We start from the raw sequence: 23,759 nt of genomic DNA on the forward strand, positions 1-23,759 counted from the left end.
CCCTAAGTTGAGCATCTGCTACTATGGACCTTTTCAGGTATTGGAAAAGATCGGTGAGGTGGCCTATCGTTTGAAGCTATCATATCACTGGAGGATTCACAATGCATTTCATGTGAGTCTTCTTAGACCTTTCCATGGGGATGTGCATGCGGATGTATTAGATGAGGCCCAGTTGGAAGTGGAGGAACTTGATGAGGTTCTTATTCCCGAGCAGATACTGGCATATAAGGAAAGAAAGGTACAAGGTAAAGTTTCCCGTCGCTATCTTGTGAAGTTCAAGAACTATTCACCGATGGATGCGAAGTAGATGGAGGAGGGTGACTTAGCAGATTCACCTCAGGTATTGCAACTTTATCTTGATGCCTTTGAGTTGGAGCCGACTCTTGCTACGGCTCATTCAGGTTTAGCAGAGCATAGGTATGGAGCATTGCCTGATGTTCAAGAGGGGGGTAGCACCTCCGCTCCCTTGATACAGACAGGCTCAGATGTCATCTAGAGGTCACTTGGTGCAGCTTATGTCTCACCCGAAGTTATTGACAGCTGACAATACATCTGCTTATGGGACTTCTATGATATATGTGTACTAGTCACATTGGATGTTGTGGTTATGTATGGTTCACAGTGGTATACAACTTGGATTATTACTACACCACTAGTTTGCAGTGAATGTTGTTACATATGCATGGCTCAGTGACTTTTCACTTTCAGTTGGATCACATGGCTGATATCCTGCTGTATGGGCAGCCTTCGTTATCAGTGTGGTTCTGCTTTGGATGTCTTGCTGTATCACCAGAATGATGCTTGCCATTTTTCAAGAGGGGTGTATGTCACGACCTTGTGAATTTGTGCAGCATAAGTGTGAGCATGGTGGTCGGTGAGCAAGACATATTTTTAATGTTCATACTTGGGGGAAGGGCTTTATTAAAGCAAACTTGGGGCAAGGGTTTTATTAAAACAACCCCATGTGTGGAGGGGGCAAGGGGACAAAGGTTTAAACCCTTTAAAATTGAGAGAACCCTTTTTAGGAGTCGTGGCCCTTTTGGGGAGCCTCCACGTTATTTTTGGAGGTCTCTTTTCTTTGGGAAAAAGGGTCGATTGCAGTTGCACGCTGAGGTGCTTTTTGGCTCTCACGCTTTTGAAAAGGCTGGTCGGCTGAAGACATACACATAGGTCGGCTGCAGTAGTTCTTACTCTCTTACTCTCCTGATTATAGGCAGGCTGGACTGTCCGAAGGCTGGACAAAGAGCAGGGCTGGACTGTACGCTGGTTGGGCAGGCGGTGCACAGGGGCTGCACAGCGGGCGTTTTCCTCCTTGTAACAGGCCGGCTACAGCTGCACGTTTTCCTTCTCTCTCTAGACGACTGGCTGGGCTGCAGAGAAGTACAGTTTTGGACTGCACGTGGCCAAGACTGCAGGTTGATAGGACTGTTTCTCTCTCTTTCTCTCTCTCTTGTGGAGGGTGGGAGGTTGCAGGAGAAACAGTGAGGAGAGAGGCAGTTGACTATTGTTTATTTCTCTCTCTTTTTACAGGCTGGTGGGCGGTGTTAGACGCACACAGGTTCAAAATCCTTTTTCTTCCGGCTCGTGGGTTGTTCGGGAGTGTCTCTCCTGGTCCCTTGTGAGAGGAGGGATTTGCAGCCTAAGAGGGCAGAAACAGGAGTAAATTTAGCATGTTTTTGGGAAGAGTTTACGGGCTGATGTATGGCTGTGTTTTTGGCTATGTGCATGGGCCAGTTACATGCATATTCAAGGGCCCATGGATGTACTATCTTGGCTGATTAGAGGTGAATAACATTGTGGTGTTTTGGGGCACATGGTTGTGTGAAACCTCTTTGCTAAGAGGTCCAGAGGATTGGCAGATTTGACATGCATATGTATAAGCCATGTATGGCCATGATGTAATTAGTTGGACTCTTCCATTGAATGTGAATAAAGAAATACCGAAAGGTGTGCCAAGCTTTGGGGCCAACAGGTGTTGTCGTTCTTTTTGTGTAGGAGGGCTCTAGCTCCCTATTGTCTGTCTTATTTGCTGGATTACAACTGTGTTTGGGTGACTGCTAGTCTACCGCACTTTGGTTCCTACCAGAGGCCGGTTTCAGAGAACTTGTTGGTTGCTTTGCCATTGTACGGCCAGCGAATCTGAGAGTAGAAGAAGCGGCCCAACTGCCATACCACTCTATGGCCTGCGCCAGAGAGACAAAAAGGGTGCCCCGTTGCTGTACCTCTGTACAGCCTGTAGAGAGAGGCAAAAACCGATTGTTGTACCATTGTACGACTGGCTGAAAAGAGAAAGGAGGTGTTGCCTAGCTGTTGTACAGTTTGCGCCAGAGAGGAGAAGGCTGTCCAGCCCCGCTGTCCACTGTCCGCTGTCCATTGTACGGCCAGCGCAAGGGGAAGAGAGAGAAGCTGCAGTGCTGCGCACCGTACGGCCAGTTGCTCTGGAAAGGAAGAGAGAAGAAAACGTTTTTATCTGCTGCCCGCCACCCTCTCCTCATGCACATGCTTCCTCTTGCTTTTAAAGGAGATGACCAGCCCCAAAATAGCTGTGCTTTTCCCTTTTGCCAAAATAACTGGGTTGGCCCAAAAATAGCTGAACTTGCCTAAAATCAATTTAAAGCTTTTCTTGGCTTGTACTCATAAGTTTTAGCCAAAAATTTCAACTTTTATGCTTTTCTTGGCTTGATGCCCCAGTTTCATCTAGGCGCCTCCTTTTGTTCACTTGTGATGTCCAAAATATCATATGTCTAGCCCGTCTTTAATAATATGTGAACACATCGACTTATAAGTCACTTTATTGATAAAAATCACATGGTGCCATGCTGTGTGGCCATCTTTCAAGCCAAACCGGTCTAGCTTTCTTTTGTGGAAAATCCCCGTTCACACCTTGGTTCTAGAGAGTGTGTGAAACATTGTTCAAGACTGGTGAGAGGACCAAATTGGTGACATCCCCTCCGTCTTATAAGAGAGTTGACCACAACTGGATAAGCCTGATACCACTTAAATATCCTTCAAATATAGAAGATCCATTGTCCATCAATAGTATTACATAATTCCAGATCCATGATTTGAAGTTAGATACGGGCACAAGAGCCAACCGTATGAAGAAACAAATTGTTTCCATATCCTGATTCAACAACTCTTATAATAAGTAGACACAGGCACAATAGCCAACTGTGTCTCAAATATCCATAAATCCATAAGCCAAATAATACTATACACAGACACAAGAGCCAATTGTGTCCTAAATATCTATAAATCCATAAGCTGCTTTTTTGAATGTTAACGGATGCTGAATCCTTTCCAAAACATAAGTATGAAATGAGCACCAGGGTTGCTAGTCTTGAGAAAGATCACACCATGTCAGGCTGCATTTGCCATTCATGTACTGTAAGAAAAGCACATCATGTCAGGCTGTATCTACCATACGTGTAATGTAAGAAAAGCACATCATGTCAGGTTGCATCTGCCATACATGTATTGTCATGGCAGGCTCCATAAGCCACACATGTTCTGTCATGTCAGGCTTCATAAGCCACACATGTTTTGTCATGTCAAGCCTCAGAAGCCACACATGTTCCGTTATGTCGAGCCTCACAAGCCAGACATATCTTGTCATATCAAGCCTCACAAGCCACACATGTTCTGTCATGTCAAGCCTCAGAAGCCACACATGTTCTCTTGTCATGTCAGTGGGTTCACACCAGAGTACTTCCTGGGGATCCATGCATATACATACACAAGACACAAACTCCTGTTGACATGTCAGTGGGCTCACATTGGAGTCCTTCTGTAAATCCATCCACATACATGGAAAAGGGATGTGCCGTGGCATGATCGATGTGAGAAATCCTTCTCTGCAAAGTCACCAAAATAAGCATATGCTCACACAAGCCAGAGAAGCTCAACTGGCACACTGTTGTCGAGGACAATGCTTGCCATGTGGGCTTCGAATGTTGGAATTAGGGTTAGGGTTGTAACAATGCACACACACATAAGATAGAGAAGCTTGAGAGCACACAAACTCACTAGATTAGAATAAACAAATGTGTGCCAGATACAAAAGATAAGTACACACCCCAAAATGAGTAGATAAGAGGGTGTCTATATACACGGGGAAAAAACCTTCTAGTGAGGGAAAAAGTGCCCCAGCGGTCCTAAGTGTGTGTTCACACATATCACTACCATATAATGCTATAAATTCCCCTGAAGTGATAATGTGAACATGTACAGGGTATAGCCGATCAATCCTGAAAAGGTAGTAAGTCCAAAGCTTTACGAAAAGCTTCGAACTTTTCACGAGGAAGAGCCTTCGTGAATAAATTTGCCATGTTGTCGTGTGTAGACACATAGACCAAGTTGATCTCTGTTGCAGTGAGTCTTTCCCTGACAAAGTGGTAATGCACCTCAATGTGCTTAGTGTGAGCATGAAACACTGGGTTCCTCGCAACTGCTAATGCGCTCTGGCTGTCAGTGAAAATCGTAGTGCTAGACGACTGTCCAACAGCCAAATCAGCCATAAGACGTCTGAGCCACACACACTTAACTGTAGTTGTAAAAGCTGCCCTGTACTCAGCTTCACAGTTGGGAGTGGTCACTATAGGCTGCTTCTTGCTAAGCCATGATATACATGAATCACCAAGGCGAAAGCAAAACCCACTAGTGGACACTCGTGTGTCATAACATCCAGCCCAATCTGAATCACTAAAAGCATGCAGCTGTGACTCACCCCCCTTTGGATAAAACAATAAAAAATAATGAGTGCCTTGCCAATGCTTCGTACTTGGGCTATGCATAAATCTGCTCAACTGTGAGACCGCATACTGTATATCTGGCCTTGTGTTGCATACATAAAGAAGAGATCCAACAGCCGCCTGCTGATACATACTAGCATCAAAAGAGTCTCTTGTATCTTGAAGACTAAGTCGAGTACCTGTCTCCATAGGTGTAGCCAGTGTTGTTTCCGTACGGCGTACGACAGCTTATCGTACGGAAAACCGTACGGTACGATACCGTACGTTCTCGTACGGATTCGTATGGATTTTTTCAGAAATCAATATTTTTTTTCCAATTTTTTTAAAATATTTTTTTTTCCAAAAAAAGTTAAATTTTTGATAGGTAATGGTTTTTTTTTCTTATTTATGGCTGTTTGAGCTTCCTCTGTACTATGATGCTTTCCTCCTTTCTAAAATACTCCATATCTGGACTTGGAAATACCTAAGTTTATAAGTATTTTTTTAAAACACCGTATTTTATCGTACGACAAGAAATTTTTTTATATCGTAGCGTATGTTTGTCACCAGCCTGGACATTTTCCAGTCTGAAAGGGGTCTGGTGGACTCTAGGATGTTTAAATATTTGGAAAGTACAAGCTTTGGGAATGGGGGATTATCCTAGAATATTAAGGACCACACTCCTAAAATTTAGGAGAGTTGCTATTTTTGGCCCGACTCCGATGGAAATTCTGTTCGCGTCATTACATCTGGAATTGAGCAGATACCAAGAGTTGGCAAAGTGCCTATGACAGAATGTCTACCAGTTGGGATATTTTTAGAGAGAAAGTTTATGGAAGGACCCATCTCTTAGATTGGGACATGTGGCAAGAAAGTGGACCAAAGTGAGACAAGTGGCCTGACACTTGTTAGAAAGTGGATCAAAGTGAGACAAGTGGCCTCACACTTGTCACTTCAGCTATTGTGTGGCTCTCCACTTGTCATTGTAGCCTTCTCTTGCCATTTTAGCTCATGGGAGGCTCAAATCTATAAATTGGAGCCCTCTCTCTTCATTAATAGAGTCTCTCTTGCTGCACACTAGCCTCTACCACCGTTACAGGCTGCCCTAATGATGGCTACTCTCTTTCTCTCTCTCTTGAAGGCTGCCCATGAAGAATACCGGCTGTTGGGGACTGTTTTGGAGGCTTCCATCGCGAAGAAATACTGAAGGCAAGGGTATTTAATCATTTATTATGATTTTTAGCCATTGTACTTATTGTACCAGCATTTGTACTTGTTGTACAAGCTGTACCAGCCCTTGTACTGGCTGTACTAGCTTTTGTACTTGCTATACCACCCATTGTACCGGCTGAACCAGCTTCTGTACCTGCTGTACCTACTGTACCAGCCGTCGTACCGGCTGTACCAGCTATTGTACCTGTTGTACCAGCTTTTGTACTTGCTGTACCACCCATTGTATTGGTTGTACCAGCTTTTGTACTTGTTGTACCAGCCACCGTACCGGTTGTACCAGACAGCCACTATACTTGCTGTACCGGCTGAATGGAGAGTTGTACTTGCTGTACCCTCTCTATTGCATGAAGACCCGTGGTTTTTGGGGAAGAATCAGTACCCACACGGAGGTATATGGATTATATTGTTGGCTCAGCATTTCTACAGCCTATGTTCCGGCTTGGTTGCCTCGTGTTGGGCTGTGTTATGGCATTTGTATATGGATAATCCGGCATCTCCCGTGGGGAGAGTAAGGTCCTCAAAGCTTGTACATGATATTATTCTCCTTGGGTAATAAAATACTCCAAGGGGGGGGGGGGGTCGGCCCATTCCGGCCTCTATGCGGTGTCACACGTGCAACCTCTTCAATAGCTTCTGTATATATGTAGACTGCAGCATAACAATGCTATCATTGTGTTGCATAAACTGAATCCCCAAATAGTAATGCAAGGGTCCAAAATCTGACATCTCATTGAGTCTCCCTCGTTCATGTGCTCAGACTCCAACTGTTTGCGTAGGTATGTAACACGTGCTTCATTGCGCACCTGGTGTAATGCAGCAAGTACATCCCATGTCTGTTTTGAAGTCTTACATGACCGAATATGAGGAATAATGCTTCGCTTCACAGAAAGCACAAGCAATGTATGTGTCTCTGCATCTCTTCCATCCCATCGCGTTTGAGCAGCAGTGGGAGGTGCTGGTGGTGCATGTGGAGGAGCCACATCTGTATCGTATTCTACTTTAGATGTACCTGCAACACCTGGTTGCATTGGTAGTTGTGAAACAGGTGGAGTTTCACTACCACTGACCACATTCCAAAGGCCTTTAGCAACCAATACATTCCTCATCATTAGGACCACAATGGGTAGTTAGTCCCATCAAGTTTGTCCTCAGCAGACAACATGTTGAATACATCACTACTGCCAGCCATGACTTTCTCTCAAATGCAAAATCTTTCAACACACTGCAAGTACTCAGTATTCACACTGAATGCAACCTTGGATGGCTGTCAACTGATTGAATCTGAAACTTGGTTGAACACAATGCTAATCAATACACTTAAATACACTAAGATTTGAAGGACACTTGCTCAAATACAAGAAGTAAATTGCTGAATTGACAAGAGACACACCTCCCTTGAGTAAATTGTATTACTATTGGAGAAATTCAATACATAGCTTCACGGGCATCCATTGCCAAATCCTCCATGCCAATGCATATGAAATTCAGCATTTAGAAAACAATAGTATGTCGATGTAGATCACCAAGGAGCTGCCTTGATGCCCGGCCGGACTTCAGTGCCCATATTCTCTACCATTGGCTCTATGTTCTACCAAGCAAGGTAGCAACGTCTTCAAGAGCACATAGGACAAGAGAAATACTACACAGGGCGGCTAAACAAGGAGTCCTGCCCTTCTACTCAGTAAGTAATGACAACACATTGTCCAATTAGCTTACCAGTCTTCATAGAAGTTGTTGCAAGCGGAAGCCTTCGCGTTGGAAGCTTTAGAAGTGTTGATATCTTCGATTTGCCGCAATCCTTCGCGACAGAAGTCTTCAAGAGGATGAAGGGAACCCTGGGAAAGCTTCCCCTATGGTTCAACTTGAGAAAGGAAGGCTGAAATTAGGGTTTTCAGCAAAAAGACCAGAAATTACAGCAAAAATGAGAGCTGTTTTGCTGAATTTCAGTCATTGGGAGTGAGTAGGAGAGTGATTAGCACTTGGAAACACTCCTGGAAGCTCGGAAAACACCCTAGCAAGTTGGGTATGGCTGTGGAGAGCTTGGAAATGGAGAGAAATGGTGGAAAAACAGAGTTTTCAGCCTCCAAAAATCCTCATGAAGAGAAAACATGAATTTCTCTTAATAAGTAAGTGAATTGGGGTCCAATCAGGTAAAGGGACATGGGGAGATGCCCATTTATGAGTAAAAAGGGAGGATCAGGTCCTGGACATTGAGTCGTGTCCGCCTCGGGACTTCAGTGAGTGTGAACTTGGAAGCGGTCATAATTTATAAGTGACTTTTGGACGCCCAAACTTTAATGAAGTGGGAACGCACTCACTTATAAATATTGGCTAAGTCCTAAGGGCTATTTGAGCCTAGATTGGGTAATACTTACCACCTGTTCACATGCCACACAACCATGTCAGCAGACAGTTTCACACGCACGGTTCACGGGCGGGCGTCCCCTTACCCGGAACTACACATTAGTCAAGCAAGCATGAAAACAGTACGCAATTTCAATTGCAAGCAAGCACATAAAGATGCTATGCAATGCAGCATTGGCATGAGCAATTTCCGTTCATGAAACCATATAAGACCAGGCGTTTCCAGGCAAGTATATGCAATACCAGACCCAGTGGAAAGCCAATCCTCCAGGCGTTTCCGGGCATGTACACAAAGGCACAAGTCCCAGCGGAAAGCTTAGTCCTCCAGGCGTTTCCGGGCATGAACACAAAGGCACAAGTCCCAGCGGAAAGCCGAGTCCTCCAGATATTCTGGGCATGATAACATCAAGTCCCAGCGGAATATCATATCCAACTATACAGCATGACACGTGTCAATCACCTGCATAGGCATATTCCATAAGCCATGGACACCAATCCAATATGTACATAGTGTGAAAGCAAGAGTGAACCATTCGGGTGGCCAAATGGTGATAGAATCTCCCGCAAAGTGTATGAAAAATAACACAGAGTAGAGAATAGTGTGTTAGTGACGAAAGTATGATGGTCGATGTTGTTAAAGACACTGTAGATGTTGCTGCACACCAAATCTTTGCCGCTACATAGTCCAAACACCCAAAATCGAGCAGAACCAATCCAAAATGACGCCTCTCCAGAACCTTTGCAGAAACCTTTTGGTACCCAAAATGCGCCCGAAACATGCCGCGGGCCCCGAAAATCTGTATACTTTGTATACAACACACTACAATATATACCTTGTTGTCCTAAGAGGGTATCTCAATCGGAGATAGAAAAAATAGGGTCGTGAGAAGGGAGGCAAACTACTAGATCAAGTGTCAAGGAAGCTAGCTCTGAAACCAATTGTTGGAATTAGAGTTAGGGTTGCAACAATGTACACACACACAAGATAGAGAAGCTTGAGAGCACACAAACTCACTAGATTAGAATCATAGTTGTTTCTCGTACCGGTACGAATGGGTTCATACGGTACGGTTCGTACGGTACGATACCATACGATATCGTACGGAATCTACGGTACGAGTTTTTTTTTCTTTGAATTTTTTTTTCCAAATGCTTAAAAAAAATATAGAAACCTTGCTTAACGAAGATCCCAAATGCTCGCAATACTTCGTAACTTTCGTGTCCACTCAGTATTTCATATGGGGTTGTTGAGAGACCTAAAAAATTTGGCGAGGTAGATTGGTAGTGTACACTTGATTGGTAGGATGAGAGAATCTTGCTACGTCACTTGGAGATCCCTGGTATAGGTAGGCTAGACAATTAGATTCTCAAGTTATGTACGAGGGAGAAGATTTGGACATGGCCATTTTGATCTAGAGAGGAGTCCCTAAACTTATTACCCTAGATGCACTGCTCGTATTTGTGCAAGGACGGTCCCTTAGTCATAAACGCTACACTGGGAGACCTTTGGTATTGCATTACCCATCCAGGTTCTTTTTTGGAGACAATCGGGAGATCCAACTGGGAGAGACACATATCCATGTTCTGGTTCCTCAAGCACTGTAGACTCCTCTCCTCCCAACCTTCCCTCACATTCAAGCTTGAAGCTCCATAGGTTGTAAGTGTAAAAAATAAAAACCGTGTTTTATCGTACGGTATTCGAAAATTTCATATCGTACCAAAAATTCCCGTACGGTATCGTATCGTACGGTATCGTATTTTCGTACCGTGACAACCATGATTAGAATAAACAAATGTGTGCCAGATACAAAAGATAAGTACACATCCCAAAATGAGTAGATAAGAGGGTGGACATACGCATGGGAGAGAAAACCTTCTAGTGAGGGAAAAAGTGTCGCGGTGGTCCTAAGTGTGTTCACACACATCACTACCATATAATACTACATCGAAACATGTCATAGACTAGAATCAACCAATCTATGATATCGATAAATAATTCATAGTTTTTTAACCGCATATGCGACATATTCTAGCGTCCCATACCACTAGAATACTCCCCCATATGAGATCCTTGTGTAGGTGACAATTCTAGCATCCCATACGACTAGGAGCCTCCAATACACAAGATCCAAAACCATAAACTATTTAGCAAATACATAGAAAAGCCTTTTTCAAACTCAGAATGTGTTCCATCACCATAAGAAACATTCTCCACTTGCGTTAGCAAGGGAGTTCAACATGTACAAAATTCCAAATGTTGGCAAAAAGCATCAACTTGGTAAAACTCAAAGTATACTTAGCTTTTCTTTGCCAAGTTCGTCGTGAAGCCAAAATAAATCTCTCCTTAGCATACACATAAGATACCTTGAGATATAGCTCCATATAACTCGCATGAACAAAATTTGATTTAAAATCGAGAATAGTCCATATGGATAGAGTGCTGAACACGAGCAAATTCTGTGAATCCATAAATCCTTATGCCAAGCTATCTATTTCTCATTGGTAGAAGCAAGCCTCTGCTTCCGAGAAAGCCTAAGCTCTGATACCAATGATACCTGACGGAAACTCGGATGCAATGGACAGTCACTTCAAATGTCAACAAAGATATGAAAACACAGTGGAAATAACCATAAAAAATGCTTAAAGGGAACACAACACTGAGCCGGAACAGCCAGCCCCTCCTAGGAACTGCTTTATTCCAACAAACGGGTTACAATCAAACTAAGGTGCGGGTGCAATATTGCACCAGATTTTCCACAAGCTTCCTTAGCAAACACCTGTACAAGAATCAAAGCACAAACCGCTCCAAGAACCAATACGAATCAACAGTCTGGTGCGGTGTCAAAACCAAAACCGAACTCTGTGCCCGAACAGCCTACAGTACGGAGCCTCAAATCTGGCCTAGAGGAGCTCTCAAATCAGTCCGTGATGTCTCCAAAGAGCCCCTGAACCGATGGCCAGGAGGGGGCGGTGAAGGGAGAGAAGAATATGCCGTTGTATGGCCCACGCAAGAGAGAGAGAACCTGCTGGTTGCTGTACCACTGTACGGCCAGCGAATTTGAGAGGAGGAGAAGCTGCCTAGGTGCCGTGCCACTCTACGGCCTATGCCAGAGAGAGACAAAAAGGGTGCCCCGTTGTTGTACCTCTGTACAGCCTATAGAGGGGCAAAAACTGACTACTGTACCATTGTAAGTCTGTATGGCCGGCTGAAAAGAGAAAGGAGGTGTTGCCCAGCTGCTCTACAGTTTGCGCCAGAGAGAGGAGAAGGCTGTCTAGCCCCGCTGTCCACTGTACAGCTAGCACAAGGGGAAGAGAGAGAAGCTGCATTGTTGCCCACTCTATGGCCAGTTGCTCTGGAGAGAAGAGAGAGAAGAAAACGTTTTTATCTGCTGCCCACCACCCTCTCCTCTTGCGCATGCTTCCTCTTGCTTTTAAAGGAGTCGACCAGTCCCAAAATAGTTGTGCTTTTTCCCTTTTGCCAAAAAGAACCGGGTTGGCCCAAAAATACCCGAACTTGCCCAAATATATCAATTTAAAGCTTTTCTTGGCTTGTATTCCTAGTTTTAGCCAAAAATATCAACTTTGTGGTTTTCTTGGCTTGATGCCCAAGTTTCATCTAGGCGCCTTATGTCATGCCCAAACTATCATATGTCCAGTCTCTCTTTAATAATATGTGAACACACGGACTTATAAGTCACTTTATTGATAAAAATCCCATGGTGCCATGCTATGTGGCCATCTTTCAGGCCAAACCATGCCAGTAAAGTGCGCTAGCTTTCTTTCGTGGAAAATCCCCGTTCACACCTTGGTTCTAGAGAGTGTGTGAAACACTGTTCAAGACTGGTGAGAGGACCAAATTGGTGACAACAATTGTTTTTTTCTTGAGTAAAATTGGGCTTATCATATTACACAAAATCGAATACAAACAACAATTGTTTTTTGAATGTGTGTCCATCTTCATAGCATTGTATTGGTGCCTTGGTGATCTTTGATGACATACAAGATTCACCGTTTGATCTTGCCATATATCTCGATGTGTACGTACACATATGTAAGTATATGTGCACTCTTGCATGTGCGCGTGTGTGTTTTAGGGCTCGATTTTGATATGTATCTTGGTATATGTGTGCGTGTGTGTACACGCACACACATATATCACTACTTTCGTCAATCCTTGCATTGGTTATATATCTAATATATGTATGCATGTGTGTACACGTGCACACGTGTATCACTACTTTTGTCAATCCTTGCATTAGTCATTGTTTGCCAGCATCCATTTGCATTAGATCGATGATGGCCAATTGGCTTTGTTTTTTGACTGTTTTTAACTTGTATCATCCCAGGAAGTTTTCCCTTGCCTTGAGAGCGTCCTTTTTAATATAGTTTTGCTTTTACCAAGAAACAAAAGTATGTACACACACACAGACTAGACCATGCAAACACACATTATTGCTGAATTTGGCTCAAGCCGGAGATTAACATCTTAGATCAAGATAAAACATGCCACCTTCTGAGTTCTTAAATCCCACCCTAACTCTAAACTCTAAATTCAGAACCCGTCAAACTCTAAACGGTTATTACTGGGCATTAGTACTTCCCCTATGTGCCATGGACGTGAGAAAACTTTGATGCAAGGAAGGGTACTGATTGGCCTGCTTGCTGCAAATCATTCTAAAAGTGCTGGAGTCATCATACGAAACAAGTTTATTGAGCATGTTTATTGTTTGTTTTCTTGAGGCTACATGGAAACCCAAAAGGCTGATGTTATTGAATCTTAATTGTCTTTTACGCTACCTCATAATTTACAAGAGCTGTGAGATTTTAAAGCGTCTTGAACTTATCAAATAATGGTCGGTAAGGGAGTGCAAGTTAATTACTTTAACTACTTGTAGTGCTCGTGCACATAAAGTTTTGCTTTCTGGTGAGCTATCCTTATTCTTGGATTGCCAAACAGCTTGATAGAGCGCAGGTTTTTGTATCAATGTAAGTGGACTTCATGGGTAGGCAAGATTTTCTTGTGATCACTATCTTGTTTTTTCTCCCCTTTTAAAAAGGATGGCACGATTGCCAGAAAATTCAAGTCACTAAGGGGAGCTTTGATTTATATCGTAGTAGCTGATTTGGGTCCATTTATATGCTGGTACTTCATGCCCTGAAATGTTATGTAGGTGTTTTTAGACTTCAGATGCTCTGTCATCCAAAGGAGAGCAAAGTTTCAGCTAAGTCAAGCGGAAGAAAGGGATCATATTGTTAAGGTTTTTTTCTTCCCCCCATCCCCCCTATCCCCCTGCATCCCCCCATCTTTGTAGGGGTTTGAAAAGATATCATGTTTATCCTAGTCTTTTGTTCTGTGGATATGTGCAGGCGTTTGAAAAGATATTGTGTCGATCCTAGGCTTTTGATGTTGTGTAGCTTCTTTTTAAGTTTTTAGAGAGTCTAGGTTCATGTGCTATTAATAGCTAATAGGGCTACAGTGACACAATTTTAGCAGGTTTCGGCACTTGTGATAGATCAGGATCCCAATGCTCATTAGTGAAGGCTGAAGACTGTTAGCGTTGATAGTGCCAGGGGTGGAGCATGTGCAAAGAGAGAGAGATGGACGTTCAAGCTATGACAAGTTGGTGCACAGAGATAGAGAGATAGAGAGATAGAGAGAGTAAGAGGGCAAGAGAGATAGAGATGTGATAGCAAACAAGAGAACAGATTTTACAACTCAAATGATTCTCAATGTTAACTAAACCAACCAAGTACATGCTTTTATAGGCATCAAGCCTTATCTTTTGACCAAAACCTAATAAGGGTTGTTCACACCCAAAGAGGGTGTTCACACCAACTAACTCCGAAATACCCAGGAAAACCCCCCTTCGGAGTGATGGAGGTGATGCTTGACAAACCTTCATTAGTCATGGTGATATGGACTCTAAATTGCAATCACGTGACACAAAAGAACACAGTGATGCCAGCGACCTGAACTCTCATGTCGAGCTTGATCACTACATGAGTCTATCAAGACAACCCCCCCTTGCTCTAAGCAGGGGTAAAAGGGAATGAAGGAGCATTACAAAAGGAAACACACACAATATTTAATTCTGATTTTGGGAAACTTCCCAGGCAGAGATCCCATTTCTCAAACATCATAGGAACAAAATAATTTTGGAAGTTTAAAAGCTTCCTCTCGAATGTATGTAGGTGAAGAGTAGTCTCTTTCGGTGACGTTTCCATGCCAGTGCAGGTGGAGATTTTGTTGCGGAAGGCCATGATGCCCTAATGCACATGCTTGAACCTTCCATGGCACTGTAGAAGCTCCAATTCGATGTAGGAGGCTTGATAGTGACATGCGGAAGCCTTAACGTACTTGATCCGGCCCTAAGCCTTCTGATTAGGAACACTAATTTAAATGCAATGATTGACAGAGAGAGAGGATGGGGATGAACTATGTTTTCAGTATATTCATATTGATATGATACAAAAAGAAAAGGGAGATGAATTATGTTTTCAGTATATTGATATGATACAAAAAGATGTCTTTGATTGTACAACTTCCGTGGCATTTGGCCTTCCAAAATGGAGTGACTAAGATCCTATCTAGACTCATTGTTGATGTGGCCCAACTGGAGATCATATCACTGATGAATAAAACTAAGTGTTGCTATTTATAGGCACATAGACAGCCCCTACACAAATCCGACGGTTGTTGGCCAGCAGAGGACAAGTACAATCTTCATTTAATGTTGCTGACTTCTCCTGTCTGATGGCTTCTGACCTAACTGACCAGCCCCTTTGACTTTGCATGTCGGAGCTTGCCAGTGCCCTAGAACTACCCTAAACTTGCTGCCAAATCAGGGATTAGCCATGACCACATGTGTGCATGTGACATCCCCTCCTACCAAACTTGATAACGGGATTTCGTCCTTTGACCTTTGATTGGATAACTGTCATCATCCCTTGTCCGCACACGGATTCCAGAACTTGTCATCTTTCCTTCCTGGCAATCTTGACTGAAAATCTTGCCATTCCTCAGATTCCACGCAACTTCTGACATTGAAATTGTGCATATGTTCCACTTTGTCCCCTTGCCTTCAATCCCTGCTCCTTAGCGTTTTGATGGTCTTCTTCCCAAGGATGCTCATGCCTTTGCCTGCCGCCGACCAGCCCCATGACTGCGACCCTGATTATGTTTCTTACTATGGATCGGTGCACCTGCTAGGGACTTCTAGTGCTTAGCTTGGCTGAGCTTGATGCTTTGATACCAATGTGACATGCAGAAGCCTTGACTTACTATGGATCGGTGCACCTGCTAGGGACTTCTAGTGCTTAGCTTGGCTGAGCTTGATGCTTTGATACCAATGTGACATGCAGAAGCCTTGACTTACTTATGCAGCCCTAAGCCTACTGATTAGGAACACTAATGCAAATGCAATGATTAGACAGACAGAGAAGATGGAGATGAACTACTCTTTCAATATATTGATATTCTACAAAAAGATGTCTTTGAATGTACAACTTTTGTGGCCTTTGGCCTTCCAAAATGGACTGACTAAGATCCTATTTAGACTGGCTGTTGACGTGCCCCAACTGGGGATCAGATAACTAATGACTAAAACTAAGCCTTGCTATTTATAGGCTCATAGACAGCCCCTACACAAATCCGGCTGCTGTCGGCCAGCAGAGGACAAGTACAATCTTCATTTAATATTGCCGACTTCCCGTGTCTAATGGCTTATGACCTAGCTGAGCAGCCCCTTTGACGAGTAGTGGTTCTTGTTTGCCTGTCAGAGCCTGCTAGTGTGCCTAATTAGGGATTAGTCATGAGATCAGCCATGTCCACGTGTATGCACGTAGCATTTATTAAAAGGCTTCAATTTGATGATTTTCTCTATATTTCAGAAAAGCCCCAATTTTTTGTGTTTCCCTAAAGCCCTAGTGCCCATCAGAGGGGGACTAATGATGGGAAGCTTCGACAGATGGCGGCGCTGTCAGAGGTGATTGTGGCAGTGAAGGCGGAATGGCAGAAGACTGCAATCAGCTCCGGACTGTCATGGGCTGAATCGGACGTGTGGTGGGCTGATCTGCATATAAAATCTTAGCTAAGGCATTGAGTATGAGGTCATAGCATGTTCTTCAAAGGGTTATTCATGACACACAAAATGGGTTGAGTACAGCTGTGGAGTGGGCTAAATCTGGCCGGCAACCCCATACCATCCTCCAACTGGACTTTGAAACAACATATGATAGAGTGGATTGGGACTTCTTGGAAGGCATGATGGCACGTATGGGGTTTTCCTAGGACTGGTCAGAGGGGTTTCATCATTCATGCCTGTATAGGCAGGCCCATAGTGCAGTTTGGGCATGTGGGGGATGTGGTGAGTGTTTTCAGATTTCCCGCTCGGTGCAGTAGGGATGCTCCCTAGCTCCCTCGCCCATCCTTCCCCTCGGTTAGATCCCTTCTTCGGGCTTGGGATTTCATGAAGAGGTTCCACATACCTCCATGGTCAGCTGCTGAGGAGGCTAACAGACAACACATTATGCGAAATGACTCAAAGGGTCTAAATTGAAAATGATAGAGTGGAAAGAGTTCGAGAATAATTTTTCATTAAGGAGGCAGAGGTTATCCCATTGTGACGGAAATGGATTTGTCATGTGCACAATGTGTATCTACCGTGTGCTACACGCACACAAGACTAGCTTCGAGGTTTGGGGAAGCCTGGAGCTAGGCAGGCTGATTGGCGAGCTGAGTAAGGGATAGACTAACAGGCGGGCACCCAAGTATGGACGGGCGGGCGCCCAAGTATGGACGCCCATAAAAGGGTGGCCAAGGTTAGTCATTAGTCATATAGAGTCTCGCGTGATTTGTGAGAGCTCTATGGTCTGGAGCCTGGATCTAGTGCAGACGTGCACCTGCTTTACGCAGTCGAGGCCAGCAACAGTCTCAAGGCCCGCGAGGGTAGCTTCGTGGCTGTATGGGACGTGGTACGTCAACCTAGTTAGCTCAGCTCCTGGCTCAGGGGGGACAACCAAGACTGTGGGCCTGCCCACGGCTGTCATGGTTGGGAGGTGAGTCAGGTCTGCACCCCCTTCTTGTTTATTTGTTTGTTTGTAGGTTTCGAGTCTCGAACCAGGAGCGTTCTACGAGGAGATCCTTTGGGGTTTTGACAGTGGTATCAGAGCGTGCCTCGTGAACGAGCAAGTTGGTAGGTAAAGAAGATGAGGTCGAAGAAAGGTATGTGTTCAAGAAGCTTGCTGTTTTGTTTATGCATGCTACTGTTTTTTTTCCAGATAATATGTTGTTTTTTCATCAAAGAAGCCCGTGATGAGGGTGTAGGTAGATGGTAGGGTTGTTTTACTTTGCAAGAAGAAGGCTGAGGATGTTTGTGCAGTCGCATGAATAAGTCGTGAGAGAAAACAGGGAAAAAAAAAGGAAGCGTGTTCGCTTTTGGTTGAACGAGAGAGAGAGAGAGAGTGCGAGATGGGAAACGATCGCGGAGCTGGTCGAGTATTGCTCTCAAGGTATAGTTGTACTGCCGGCTGTTGGAGGCGCACGCATGTTGTCGGCTAGATATTATGCACCTAGAACATGTAGACTTGTTATTAGGGATTGAGTGCTTTAAGACTCTTCAAGTTCAGATAGATTGGTCTAGTCATATTTTGTCTTTTCAGCATAAGGACATCCAGTATAGTATTTTAGGTGATTGTATTCATCCCTCTCTCAGGGACCTCTTGTAAATACAATTGATTTTGGAAATATAATGGATTCTTCTTTGTATACCGCTTTCCATTGTGTATTGATTCCACTTTCTTCCTTTCTCATCCCTTCTATGGATGTAAATGAATTAAGTGTGTTTGAAAGCAAAGAGTTACAGAAGATACTTGATTCGTTTCAAGATGTATTTCCTAAGGAACTGCCATCGGGTTTACCACCTGAACGGGCCATAGATCATCGTATTGACTTGATCCCTGGTGCTCATCCTGTCAATATTCCACCTTACAAGATGAGCCAAGCTGAGGAAGATGAGTTGGCTAAACAACTCGAAGATTATCTGAGGATGGACCAGATCCGTCCAAGTAAATCACCTTGGGATGCACCTGTGTTGCTCAGGAGAAAGAAGGACAATACGTGGAGAATGTGTATAGATTACAAGATATTGAAGAAGTTGACAATTAAGAACCGTTATCCTCTCCCTAGATCAGATGACCTGATTGACCAGTTAGCAGGAGCGAAATATTTCACAAAGATAGATTTACGTACTAGCTATCACCAGATACGTATTCATGAAAGGCATGTCGAAAGAACCGCCTTTCGGACTAGGTATGGCCATTACGAGTTTCTCGTATTACCTTTTGGGTTAATCAATGCTCCAGCCACTTTCCAGCAAATAATGAACGATCTTTTTCGTGAACATTTGGGAAAATTTGTGGTGGTGTTCCTGGATGATATTTTGATATATAGTCGTACTCTTGAGGATCATGTTAGACACCTCACGATTGTCTTATCTATTTTAAGACATAATCGACTATATGCTAAATTAAGTAAATGTGAGTTCTTTATGACCGACATCATTTACTTGGGACACAAGATCACTCGAGATGGATTGAGTATTGACTATGACCGAGTTCAGAAGGTTCTGGACTGGCCTATACCGCGAACAGTGAAACAACTTCGTTCTTTTCTCGGTTTTGTCGTTTTTCTTCGGAAATTTGTGGGGGAGTACTCTCAGCTTACACTACCGATGACCGACTTGTTGAAAGGTCGTGGACGTAAGTCAAATCAGTCTATCACTTGGAATAACGATTTGGATATGGCCTTCAGACTTTTGAAAGATAAAGTCAAGGAAGTACCTATCTTAGCATTACTCGATCCTAGTCGGCCTTATGTTCTTGAAACTGATGCCAGTGATTATGCTATCGGGGTTGCTCTATTTTAAGATGATAGCCTGTTGCTTTTGAAAGTAAAAAGCTAGACGACACTCAATCTCGTTAGCCAATCCTTGAGAAGGAGCTTTATGCTGTGATTTATGCTCTCAAGGTTTGGAGACATTATTTATAGGGTTCCAAGTTTGTGGTATTGACTGATCATCAGTTAATCAAGTATGTGTGATGCGGATGATTTGAGAGGAAGGAAAGCTCGTTGGGCTGAGTTAATGCAAGATTTTGATTTTGAGATTCGTTTTCGGAAAGGGTCCATGAACAGTGTCGTAGATGCGCTTAGTCGAATTAGAGAGATGAAAACTTGGCCATTCACCGAGATTTCTACTGACTTATTTCAGTCATTGAGAGGGCTTTGCAAGACTGATAGTTATTTTGGTCCATTTTGGCAGAAGATCCAGGACGGGAGCTCATTGATTGACCAAGACTCAATGAATGAGCAGTCTACCATTCAGGCTGCAGGAGGCCAGTGGATGATTCGGAATGGTTTACTATTCCGTAATGACAAAATTTGTGTACCACAGATCCCGGGCATTAGGTTCAAGATTCTTCAGGAGTGTCACGACGCCCCTTCTGTTGGATACCCTGGGATATACAGGACGCTATCATTAGTGAAACACACTTTTTATTGGCCATAGATCAAAGGGTATGTAGAAGATTATGTTCGCAAGTGTCAAATTTGTCAGGCAAATAAAACTGAACGCTTTAGACAGGTTGGGTTGTTGCATCCTTTGCAAATCCCCAGGTAATAAATGAAAAAGTATTTCCATGGATTTTATTACCGGATTGCCACGAACAGATCAAGGCCACGATTCTATTTGGGTGGTGGTAGATTGCTTGACAAAAATGGCTAGATTTTTATCGACCCAGAAGACTATTACAGCTACACAATTAGCACGACAGTTTATCGAGCAACTGTTTAGACTGTATAGGTTACCGCAGGACATAGTCAGTGATAGGGAGTTTAGGAGTGATTTTTGGAAACTTGTTTTTGAGAAGTTGGAAACAACTTTGAATTTGAGTTTCTTAGATCGTCCTCAATCTGATGGCCAGACAGAAAGAGTGAATCAAATTTTGGAGGATATGCTTCGAGCATATGTATCCAAAAGACAGAGTTCATGGGAGGATTATCTTCCTATGTTAGAATTTGCATATAACAGTACTAAGCATACGAGTACAGGCTTCAGTCCTTTCATGCTTATGTATGGTTTTCAACCTAGATCACCTGTTATTACAGTGGGATTCTCAGGACTTCAGCATGAAACAGCACGTAATTTTTTGCAAGATATACAAGAAATATTACAAGTTGCGAAGGAATCTATTAGAAGTACTCAAGACCGAGACAGATTTTATTCTAATAGACATCGTTCACCCAGAGAGTTCTCTGAAGGAATGATGGTGTATTTGCGAGTTCCGAAAGATTCCGAGACTTTATGAACAGGTCGATCTCCGAAATTATCCCCTAGATACTGTGGACCATTTCATATTACATGAAGGATTGGTTCAGTTGCATATAAATTGGATTTGCCTTCTCATGTGAAAGTTCATCCTGTATTTCATGTCCTTAGACTTAAGGAAGTACTGGGTGGAACGGACTAGTTAGTTACTCCTCAAGAAATCATAGATGTCGAGGACATGACATTTGTCCCACACGAACCTGAAAAGATTCTTGGATTTCGTAAAAGAAGATTGCGTGATACGCTTATCACGGAATACAAGATAAAGTGGAGGGATCGTGTTGAGGAGGATGCTACATCGGAGACATTGACTACTCTTCAGAGAGATTACCCTGGCTTTTTAGTGAGCTCAGGAGTGAGCTCTTAGAGGAAGGGGAGTATGTCATGTGCACATTGTGTATCTACTGTGTGCTACACGCACACAAGACTAGCTTCGAGGTTTGGGAAAGCTTGGAGCTAGGCAGGTTGATTGGCGAGCTGAGTTAGGGATAGACTAACAGGCGGGCACCCAAGTACGGACGGGCGGGCGCCCAAGTGTGGACGCCTGATGACCGGCCAAGAGCCTATAAAAGGGTGGCCAACGTTAGTAGTCATTAGTCATATAGAGTCCCGCGTGATTTGTGAGAGCTCTATGGTCTGGAGCCTGGATCTAGTGCAGACGTGCACCTGCTTTACGCAGTCGAGGCCGGCCGCAGTCTCGAGGCCTGGGAGGGTAGCTTCGTGGCGGTATGGGACGTTGCGAGGTAGAGATTGGTCGGTATGTCAACCTAGTTAGCTCAGCTCATGGCTCGGTGGGGACATCCAAGACTGTGGGCTTGCCCATGGCTATCATGGTTGGGAGGTGAGTCAGGCTTTTTCCTTTTTGTTTATTTGTTTGTTTGCAGGTTTCGAGTCTTGAACCAGGAGCGTTCTACGAGGAGATCCTTTGGGGTTTTGACAGGATCAAACAAGGAAGGGGCAATAAGCTTGCCACTCTCGTATAGGACATTAATTCCAAATCTCTTTAATGAGTGCATGGGGACGTTGTAAAGTGGTGGCCACCCAATTGGGCACCTTGCTCATACTCTGGATTCTTTTGATTATATATGGGCTAATGTGCCAATCATACAAGGTCACAAAGGAGCATTCAACCCTAGACTGAATTATTCATGAAGAAGCTTGAGAAGTCGGAGCTTCTAGTTTTACTCAGATCATCCTCTCCGTATCTGATTTATAGATCTTGAAAAAGTAGCGTGTACTGGCATACAACCTTAACTTTAATTGTTGTCCAAGATACTAGATATGATCCCCAATGTCTTGATATGTCACTTGCCCAAAATGGTATTGACAATGTCACCATTTGGCCACCCGAATGGTTCACTCTTGCTTTCACACTATGTACATATTGGATTAGTGTCCATGGCTTATGGAATATGCCTATGCAGGTGATTGACACGTGTCATGCTGTATAGTTGGATATGATATTCCGTTGGGACTTGATGTTATCATGCTCGGAATATCTGGAGGACTTGGCTTTCCGCTGGGACTTGTGCCTTTGTGTACATGCCCGGAAACACCTGGAGGACTTGGCTTTCCGCTGGGACTTATGCCTTTGTGTACATGCCCGGAAACGCCTAGAGGATTGGCTTTCCACTGGGTCTGGTATTGCGTATACTTGCCTGGAAACGCCTGGTCTTATATGGTTTCATGAACGGAAATTGCTCATGCCAATGCTGCATTGCATAGCATCTTTATGTGCTTGCCTGCAAATGAAATTGCATGCTGTTTTCATGCTTGCATGACCTATGTGTAGTTTCGGGTAAGGGGACGCCCGCCCGTGAACCGTGCGTGTGAAACTGTCTGCTGACATGGTTGTGTGGCATGTGAACAGGTGGTAAGTATTACCCAATCTAGGCTCAAATAGCCCTTAGGACTTGGCCAGTATTTATAAGTGAGTGCGTTCCCACTTCATTAAAGTTTGGGCGCCCAAAAGTCACTTATAAATTATGACCTCTTCCAAGTTCACACTCACTGAAGTCCCGAGGCGGACAAGACTCAATGTCCAGGACCTGATCCTCCCCTTTTACTCATAAATGGGCATCTCCCCATGTCCCTTCACCTGATTGGACCCCAATTCACTTACTTATTAAGAGAAATTCGTGTTTTCTCTTCATGAGGATTTTTGGAGGCTGAAAACTCTGTTTTTCCACCATTTCTCTCCATTTTCAAGCTCTCCATAGCCATACCCAACTTGCTAGGGTGTTTTCCAAGCTTCCAAGAGTGTTTCCAAGTGCTAATCACTCTCCTACTCACTCCCAATGACTGAAATTCAGCAAAACAGCTCTTCATTTTTGCTGTAATTTCTGGTCTTTTTGCTGAAAACCCTAATTTCAGCCTTCCTTTCTCAAATTGAACCATAGGGGAAGCTTTCCCAGGGTTCCCTTCATCCTCTTGAAGACTTTTGTGGCGAAGGATTGCGGCAAATCGAAGATATCAACACTTCTAAAGCTTCCAACGCGAAGGCTTCCGCTTGCAACAACTTCTATGAAGATTGGTAAGCTAATTGGACAATGTGTTGTCATTACTTACTCAGTAGAAGGGCAGGACTCCTTGTCTAGCCGCCCTGTGTAGTATTTCTCTTGTCCTATGTGCTCTTGAAGAAGATGTTGCTACCTTGCTTGGTAGAACATAGAGCCAATGGTAGAGAATATGGGCACTGAAGTTGGGCCGGGCATCAAGGCAGCTCCTTGGTGATCTACATCGACATACCATTGTTTTCTAAATGCTGAATTTCATATGCATTGGCATGGAGGATTTGGCAATGGATGCCCGTGAAACTATGTATTGAATTTCTCCAATAGTAATACAATTTACTCAAGGGAGGGGTCGGCCGTTCCGGCTCATTGTGTGCCTCTTGTCAATTCAGCACTTTAGTTCTTGTATTTGAGCAAGTGTCCTTCAAATCTTAGTGTATTTAAGTGTACTGATTAGCATTGTGTTCAACCAAGTTACAGATAATCATGTGAAATACGATTTCACTTTTTTGAAATGGAGGCTTCCTTAAAAGTTT

General features: G+C 43.7%; 1 protein-coding gene across 1 annotated transcript in view; it reads left to right on the forward strand.

The window, feature by feature from the left end:
• Positions 1–23,759, forward strand: part of LOC147633493 (DNA gyrase subunit A, chloroplastic/mitochondrial-like) — a 107,260-nt gene that overhangs the window by 74,896 nt on the left and 8,605 nt on the right. The window contains exon 14 of the mRNA XM_086806582.1: positions 13,499–13,585. Within this exon, the coding sequence (XP_086662708.1) occupies positions 13,499–13,585 (87 nt within the window). The remainder of the gene's footprint in view (positions 1–13,498; positions 13,586–23,759) is intronic.

This window comes from Cibotium barometz, chromosome 12, assembly GCF_041138505.1.
Source record: "Cibotium barometz isolate CiBa-2024 chromosome 12, ASM4113850v1, whole genome shotgun sequence".
NCBI lineage: Eukaryota > Viridiplantae > Streptophyta > Polypodiopsida > Cyatheales > Cibotiaceae > Cibotium > Cibotium barometz.